We start from the raw sequence: 9344 nt of genomic DNA on the forward strand, positions 1-9344 counted from the left end.
GACTCTGCCTGAAAGAATGAGCACATCAATTTTTTTGTACTAGCCTCTGCCCACAACTTTGTCTGCATGTTGTTGGCATTGATGATCCGCCTATATTCAACAAATTGCTGCCGTTGATAGTTTGCTAGTTTGCTTGCTCCAGAGTTTGGGCTGTCCTGCTTTTGAACTTCCTCACACCGTGCCTGTGATTGTTCTGGCATCTCAGCAGCTGGCTGAGACGCCATATAATGAGCGTGTTGTTGGCATTGATGATCCACCTACTCCGGTGTTTCAGCAGAACTGAGGCTGGCCTGCCACTGAACTTTTTCCTCACACCATGCCTGTGATTGTTCCAGGTACGTAATTGGAGCCCTAACAAGAGCTTTTGGGAAAATTATTTGCAAAAAGATTTTATATACAGACGGTGTATATATACAGATGGCGTATATACAATCTTCAAGCAGTGGTAGAGTAAGTTTAGCTCTTATAAGGGCTGTTGGAGTAAGATTCCTACCTAAATAATTCTAATTCCTAGCTAACCCTGGCAGAACGTCTCTCCCTGTCTAATTCACAGTCGCATCTGAACTGAATCTGAAACCCACTATTCTTATAGATTGGAGGTCACTTGATTTAACCAGCCAATGACTGTATACATTTTTTTTCGATGCCTACGCTGTCCTAGTTCCTGTCCCACCTCCCCTGCACAGTTATTGGTGTAAAAAAAAGTGCCAGTGAACGTGGGAGGGGAATAAAATTTTTACTGTGTTTACCGCGTGGTATTCGATCGAGTACGAGTATTTGGAATACCGTAATATTCAAATGAATACCTACTTGATCAAATACTACTCGCTCATCTCTAAAACTCACATAAATAACTTTGTAGAGAATTCTACACTATGTTTTATAGATTAGGTTCCTAGGAGTTCTGACAGTGTTATACACCAGGTTATATAAATAGGTTTGTTAAGAGTTGGGCCAGAACCTCTGTGGTGGCATGCAGGGGTTGCTGGCCCTCTCCTCTCTCTATTCGCGGCCCTTTTCTTCCGAGTTGTTAAGAGGGAGGACCGGAAGACTACTCTTTGTTGAACTGCTGCTATCTGCTGGCTACCACCAACCGCTGCATTCTAGTCCTTTAGACCTTCATCTCTACTCTGAAAACCTTCTGGTTATTGATTCAAGTTTCTGGGTCTGCTGTGAATACTGGTGTGCTGTGCATTTGGCTCTCCGTAACTCATATCACCCCACCCAATGATAGCATCCAAATCTCTCCCCACCATCAGGGGCTCTGGTAAACATCTCTGGAGGATTGGGTTGGTGCGGCTCAGGGTGTGCAAGATGCTCAGCAATCTATTGTGCTATTTTGATCAGTGTGTCTGGAACTGGTACTCCCTATTTGCTCAGTGCTGCATCTGCTTCCTGATAAGGTTCCCAGGAGCCCAAAGAGAATTCAACACTATGTTTTATAGATAGATTCCTAGGAGTCCTAAGAGTATTCTACACTATGTTTTATAGATAGGTTTCTAGGAGTCCTAAGGATGTTCTACACTATGTTTTATAGATAGGTTCCTAGAAGTCCTAAGGATGTTCTACACTATGTTTTATAGATAGGTTCCTAGGAGTCCTAAGGATGTTCTACACTATGTTTTATAGATAGGTTCCTAGGAGTCCTGACAGTATTCTACACTATGTTTTATAGATAGGTTCCTAGGAGTCCTGACAGTATTCTACACTATGTTTTATAGATAGGTTTCTAGGAGCCCTAAGAGTATTCAAATCAAATCAAAAATGCTTTATTGGCACGTCCGAATAGGTATTTGGCATTGCCAAAGCTAGTAAAGTGGGCGGGGGGGGGGGGGGGGGGGTTGGGTTGGGTGGGTGGTGGGTATGGGGGGGGGGTTTGGGTTATAACAGTCCATGGAGTCTCATCTTCCTCTTCGTTGGTGACCGCTATATGGGGGGGGGGGGTTGAAGGTGTGTGTGTGTGTGTGTGGGGGGGGTGTATTGGGATAAATATAGCAGTCCATGGAGTCTCATCTTCCTCTTCATTGGTGACTGCTATATGGGGGGGTTGGAGGTGGAGGTGGGGTGGGGCGGGTGTATTGGGATAAATATAACAGTCCGTGGAGTCTCATCTTCCTCTTGTTTGGTGACAGCTTGCCACGTATTGGGCAGCAATCTCCACAGTGGCCTCTTCTTCTCCCAGTAGGATGTAGAGTTTCCTCTTCTCGTCTGCAGCTATGAAGTCTGGGATGTGGGCAGAGAGTCTTTGGTAGTAGACGGCCCTCACAGCTGAGTATTTGGTGCAGTGTAGCAGGAAGTGGGTCTCGTCTTCTAGGGCCCCCAGGTCACAGTGCTGGCACAGTCTGTTCTCCCGTGGCTTGTACGTCTGCCTGTATCGCCCCGTCTCTATCTCTAGGTTGTGGGCGCTCAGTCTGTACCGGCTCAGGGTCTGTCTGTGCTTGGGGTGGCGTATTCTCTCCAGGTAGGTGGCCATGGTGTAGTCCCTTTGTAGGGATTGGTACACGGTGAGTTTCTTGGATTTATTTATTTAGTTTCTCCATTCTTCAATGTACCGCTCTCTGTTTGCCTCTGTGGTCGCCTTTATTTCGGCCTTGGTTATCATCTGTTGGTGTTTTTGGTTTGGTGGTTGGCTGTTGCTTGGTTGGTGAGTGTCTGGTTTGCTCATTTGGCTTAGCCAGGCTTGGTGGTGGTAGGAGTCAGACTTGCTCCCCTGGATGTGTGCCTGGAAAGCTAGCGCCCTCTTCTGTATGGTGAGCCATAGGGGGAGTCTGCCTAGCTCTGCCCTGCAGGCTATGTTGGTGGTGTTGCGATGGATATGGAGCAGGTATTTGCAGAACTCCAAGTGGAAGTTCTCTGTTGGGCTGGAATCCCACTTTGACTGGTCTGGGTAGGTGGCTACACTATGTTTTATAGATAGGTTCCTAGGAGCCCTAAGACTATTGTACATTATGTTTTATAGATAGGTTCCTAGGAGTCCTAAGAGTATTCTACACTATGTTTTATAGATAGGTTCCTAGGAGTCCTAAGAGTATTCTACACTATGTTTTATAGATAGGTTCCTACGAGTCCTAAGAGTATTCTACACTATGTTTTATAGATAGGTTCCTAGGAAGCAATTGTATCCCTTTTTTATTTGACAATCAGTAATGGTGTTGAGTAACCTTGGCTGGATTTGTTCATTTTACTACGTATACTAGAATAACAATTTTTATCAAGGCTTTGGATGATATATTAACTAGTAAAATATCTATATAACATTATTGTAGAATGGAAGAGAACCAATATTGGGGCTTAAATAGCACCACAGTCTTTTTACATACACGTGAAAGGTTTTAAAAAAATAATTTATGAATTTGAGAAATTTAATGTAACAATAAGGCTAAGTAATGTTTCTGATCTATGATTTTACATTGAAGATAGCCACATAAAACAGAAACGTTCCTAAATTATTTACAGCTATGGAGGGTGGTGTTACTATCTTCAAATACGTTCACAATATCACTAGATTTGCACTATTTTGGAGACTTGTTTTTTTGCATAACTTGTTTTCTATTATTTAATTCAGGCTTTAGGACCATAAGGTAACATTTTGGTAAAAAAATACAGACTAATATTCCAGCACTTGAGGCCAATATAGCGAATATCTCCACGGCCACCATGTATTTCCCTTTGGTGCTCAGATACGCCGGGATCATGGCCATCCAGACACTACAGAACAGCAGCATGCTGAAGGTGATGTACTTGGCCTCATTATAACTGTCCGGTAATGTCCTCACCATGAAGGCCAGAAGAAAGCTGACAGCGGCCAGGAGCCCCAGATAACCTATCACAGAGTAGAAGGCAATGACTGAGCCCTCATTACACTGGATGATGATCTTCCCAACATAAGAAATGAGGTCAAATTCTTGATACGGTGGAGAAGTGACTAACCAAATAACACAGATCAGAGCTTGGATAGCAGAAAATATCAAGACAATATAATTGGCCAGTTTGTGTCCCACCAGCTTTCTCCATGGACTTCTGGGTTTGGTGGCTTTAAAAGCGATGTAGACCGTGATAGTCTTAGAGAGAACAGAAGAGACAGCTATAGAGAAGAAGAACGAAAAGGAGGTCTGTCTCAGCATGCAGGTTATATCCACAGGACAGCCAAGGAACAAGAAGACACAGAGGAAGCTCAGCAGGATGGAGACCAGGAGAATGACGCTGACAGTCCGGTTATTGGCTTTCACAATAGGAGTGTCCCAGTGTCTAATAAACAATATCAGGATAGAACACGTGAACACAGAAAGTAACAAAGCTAATGTGGAAAAAATTAGGGCTAGGCTGTCTGATTTATAAGATAGAAACTCATATGGCTTTGGAAGACATTTCACTTTTCTCTCATCTGGCCAGTGATCGGTGGGACACTTATGGCAGACTTCACTGTCTGTAGGGAAAAGAAAAATAATGTTATCAATGGGAAACCTGAATGACTGTCACTATGATCTATTTTACAAGGAATTATTAAATATGTCATACTATTTAGTCAAAATTATTGTAGGTATGATAACTTTATCGGTTAACTATCGGCTAAAAACTGAGATGATAGGGGTGAGGAGTTGGGGTTGTAGAGTGTTTTTTTTTTTTTTCTTAAATTAGTATAAAAATGCTACAGTGTAATGTTACCAATGACTGCCACATGTTTACACATAGCCATATATATATTGCTGTCACTATGAGATCACTAATAGAGATGAGCGAGTAGTTAAATACTCGATATTCGATATTCGTTTCAAGTAGCGCCTCAATATTCGACTACTCTAATCGAATATCGAATCCTATTATATTCTAAGGGGGAAAAATGCTCGTATCAGGAGTAGGCAACATTCAATCAAACTGAACTTACCAAATCCACAAGTGAGGGTCGGGCTGGATTCTCCGAGAAGTCTTCTCCATGCAGCGTCCCCGCGGCATCATCCGGCAATGAATTCACTCTGCCAGGCATCGGGCCTGGGCATAGACGACTGTGCATGCCCGCACTACAAGAAAATGGCCGCTTACAGTCAAAGCGCCCATTTTCTTGTAGCGCGGGCATTTGCAGTCGGCTCTGCCCAGGCCCGATGCATGGCAGAGAGAATTCAGAGCTGGAAGACGCCGCGGGGACGCTGCACGGAGAAGACTTCTAAAGGTAGGAGAAGAACCAGCGTTGATTGGCCGACTGTATAGCATTCGATCGAGTACTACTCGTTCATCCGGACAATCAAATTAACTCCCAATTTCTACAGTTTCAAACGCAAACTAAAGACGCATCTTTTCAGACAAGCCTATCACAATGTCTAACGTAAACCCTTAACCCTCCTCTGTCCCCGCCCCCACATTACCCCACATGATATGATGTCATCTCAGGATAACTTTATAGGTCCAAGCTCCATCCACATGTTACAGGACACGACTGGTGACGGCTCATAAAGTTTTATGTTTGTGTAATGACAGTCACCTCTATTACAGAATTGTCTGACCCCTGTATAAGCAATGCCGCCCCTGCTACCTCTTGTGTCACCCCCTCTACCTCATAGATTGTAAGCTCTTGCGAGCAGGGCCCTCAGTCCCATTGTGTGAAATGATTCTCTTTGTAATGTATCTGTCTGTATTTTAACCCTACAAATTGTACAGCGCTGCGGAATATGTTGGCGCTATAGAAATAAAATGTATTATTATATTATTATTCATCTCTAATCACTACAGTCCAGAGAGACCTCAGAATATAGAACATCTTAGTACTGAGATCGGGACCCCAGATAGTGACAAACAGATCTGAACAGATACAAATATTTGCACAAACATGAAACAAAACAAATCTTCAGAGGTTCTTCCATCCTTAGACATTATATACTTTTGTTTTGAGGATCCAATTTGTATACACGTGTAAAATGCCTTTACTTGATACTGGAGACATATACAAGTGCATGGAAATAGTTTATTGAAAATAGTCTGAATATTATATTTCTTTCTTTCTATAACTATGATTTAGGTGTTTTTCTATAGTCCTAAATCACCTGATATATTGGATATTTCTCCCTCTGAACATGAGACACAATCGTAGCAGCAGACCAGGTGTCGTCCATCCTGAGCTTTCCTATATCCAGGGGAACATGGCTCATTGCAGCGAGATTGTGGAAACTGTAAAATAGAATAATATAACATATAATATATATATAGTATGAAAATAGGACAAGGAATCAGAAATTCCAAATACAATGCGGCTAAGTTATCAACAAAGTCTAGACAGTGCAAACATAGGCTAAACCTATGGCATGGGTGGAATGTGAATGTGTTTATTAGAATAAATCGGAGAAGTCCGTGGTGTTCTCAGAACAACTTGACTCCTGGAAGGGTCTGCAGTGATCTGGTTGCGATACATTGATCATGTGCTGAGGGTATCCCTGAAAGCTTTATGGAGTTGGTAGCCATCTTTAACCAAAATGACCCAGGGTTATTTTTCACTTATGAGATCCATGAATTTTCCATCATGTTTTTGGATCTCAAGATCACCAAATTACCCGATGGTCATCTGCAAACTGCGGTCTTGCGTAAAGTAACTTCAACCAACAGTCTAGTTGGCATCCATTGCCACTCTGCAGGGGTATCCCCAAAGGCCTATACCTGCGGGTTCACAGGAATTGTACCAATACATCAGACTATAAACGGGCCTTAGAGATGACCTTGATGACCTTAGAGAGAGATTTCAAGCCCGCGGTTAGCCAGATTACACCCTTAGGGAAGCCAATCATTGGGCCAATCATTTTGACAAGAAGATCCTACAGAAAGACAAGTGGAACTTTTGTCTCAATCCTGTGACTGAAACCGTTTGGATTCATTGATGGGATATCATATATCACCCATAGTTGTATCTGTCATACCTTTAGGAGATCACTACCGGCTCTATCCTAAGTATTTATTTATTCCATCTATAAGTTCATCATAACAGGCGGCTGCTGGGGTTTATTTCAGCAATGGATCCCATAGTACTTATGATCTGAAGTGTCAGACATACATGGATGTTATTTACTGTTACTTCCATCGATATACTGGGGCTCCAGAAATGTCAGGTAATGGCATGGATCTTAATTCTCTGGTTTACTGAGGAGTTGAACACCCCATATTATAGATGGATCCATGTGATGGAGTTATTGGCCATTATCATCGTTCATCTGTCCGTGCGTTTCTTTAAGACTGGGGACTAGCTACGTCATTTGGATGCATAGATCAGGAATCTGTGTGATCAGAAGCTCTATGGCAGGGGTCTCAACCTCACGGCCCGCGGGCCAACTGTGGCCCTCGGGATGATAGTTTGCGGCCCCCAGCGGGCGCCGGGTGTTTAACTATGGCGGCCACCCGGGAGTCTACTGCCCGCACCAATCGGAGGCATTAACCCCTCAGGCACCTAGGCCATTTTACTGGTGATCGCCGGCGCCTGGAGTATGCTCCAGAGCCTACATCACATTGGCATGACAGCCAGGAGCCTTGTAAAGGTTCCCTGGCTGGTCTGCAGTGATTTTCTTTTTCAAGGCTGCTCTATGCAGCCTGCAAAAGAAATGACAATTTTTGCAATGCATTGCAATGCATTAGCATTGTAATGCATTGCATTAGTGATCAGACCCCCTGGGGTTCAAGATCCATAGGGGGTCTAAGAAATGCAAAAAGAAATTTAAAAAAGTTAAAAAAAATATATTTTAAAAATTAAAAAGTTTTAAAAATTCAAATCTCTCCCCTTTCCCGAGAACACATATAAAAGTAGTTAAATACTGTGACACACATACATGTTAGGTCTCCCCGTGTCCGAAATCGCCCGCTCTACAAATCTATACAAATATTTTTCCTGTTCGGTAAACACTGTACTGGGAAAAAAAAAGTCAAAAGTGCCAAACCCCCGTTTTTTCACTATTTTGATAAAAATTAGAGTAAAAAATGATCAAAGCAAAAGCAATTCCCCAAAATGGTAGAACTAAAAAGTACACCCGGCCCCGCAAAAAAAAAAAGACGCCCTATTCATCCCCGTACATCGACGTATAAAAAAGATACGTCTGTCAGAATATGGCGACTGATGAACCTGATGCAGCCCAGCCTCACCCAGACTCTACCTCCAACGGCCCCGGGTAAATTGAGTTTGAGACCCCTGATCTATGGGATGGATTGATCAATAGAGCAACATATAAGTGATGGAATAGGAGTTATATCTCCTGAGAAACAGTGAAAAAAATGTGAGTTTGGCACTTTTGATTTTTTTTTTTTCACTACAGCATTTTTAGACATAGGGACCCCTAATTTGTATGTGCTTCACAGTTTGTTCTAGGGCTAGGGAGGTGATTTGAACATATATATATATATTAAATATGCATTTGTTAAACCCCCTAGGGGTCTTGAACCCCGCAGGGTCTGATCACTAATGCAATGCAAAAAAAACCCTGCTCTTCTATTGCAGGACACATAGAGTATGCTGCAATAGAATCTAGTGAATGACAGGCCAGAGAGCCTTCACAAGGCTCCTCACCGTCATGGCAATGGGATACTGGACCTGGGAAAATGGCGGTGCCCACACACTGTAGGAAGAATGGCGCCTCAGTTAATGGTGACCGTAGGCAATAACACTGGGTGTATTCTGTATAAAACAGTAGACACCCGCCGGCTGTAGCAGCCGTCCGGCTCCCGAGCAGCCGCCATGTTTAAACACCCGACATCCACCATACTAGTACGGAGGATGTCTGGAAGGGCTTAAAGAGTGGAAAGTAAATTCTTTACAAAGGAATCCATTACAAAATGGATTAAATAAACATAAAAAAAATATTTTTCAGTTCACAAAATTGAAGTTTTAAAAAAAATGACAAACATGAAGTTGTTGAAGTTTCTCAGTTCCCCATCATTGTATGAAACCGTTCTTAATTTATCACATCAGTCCTCAAACACATAGAAGTCCTGTTTTACCAGAATATCGATAGAATGTAATTACTAGAGATGAGCGAACAGTGAAATGTTCGATATTCGATATTCGTTTCGAGTAGCCCCTCAATATTCGACTACTTGAATCGAATATCAAATCTTATTATAGTCTATGGGGGAAAAATGCTCGTTTCAGGGGTAGGCAACATTCGATCAAATTGAACTTACCAAGTCCACGAGTGAGGGTCGGGCTGGATCCTCCAAGAAGTCTTCTCCGTGCAGCGTCCCCGCGGTGTCAGGATCCAGGTGTATTGCTTTGCCCATTTTGTCTTTATCTGCCCTGTTCCAAGATGGAGAAGACTGCTTCTTTCAGCACACCCAGTTCCTGCTTGGACTTTGCTTAAAAAGCCTCACCTGCTGCTGCTTAG

General features: G+C 42.8%; 1 protein-coding gene across 1 annotated transcript; it reads right to left on the minus strand.

The window, feature by feature from the left end:
- Window positions 1-3512: 3512 nt before the first annotated feature.
- LOC142186442 (vomeronasal type-2 receptor 26-like) lies at window positions 3513-8536 on the minus strand. Its single transcript, XM_075261300.1, has 3 exons — window positions 8531-8536; window positions 6036-6159; window positions 3513-4426 (listed from the first exon to the last, which is right to left on the minus strand). Exons 1-3 carry the CDS (start codon window positions 8534-8536, stop codon window positions 3513-3515), a joined length of 1044 nt encoding a protein of 347 aa, XP_075117401.1.
- Between the last annotated feature and the right edge of the window lie 808 nt (window positions 8537-9344).

The sequence above is a fragment of the Leptodactylus fuscus genome, chromosome 1 (assembly GCF_031893055.1).
Source record: "Leptodactylus fuscus isolate aLepFus1 chromosome 1, aLepFus1.hap2, whole genome shotgun sequence".
Taxonomy (NCBI): Eukaryota; Metazoa; Chordata; class Amphibia; order Anura; family Leptodactylidae; genus Leptodactylus; species Leptodactylus fuscus.

What these genes read in the sequence shown, in the direction of transcription:
- LOC142186442 (XM_075261300.1), bottom strand. An exon ending in AGAAATATCCAATATATCAG is followed by an intron (nt 4,427 to 6,035) that starts GTGATTTAGGAC and finishes TTTTCCCTACAG; the next exon opens with ACAGTGAAGTCTGCCATAAG.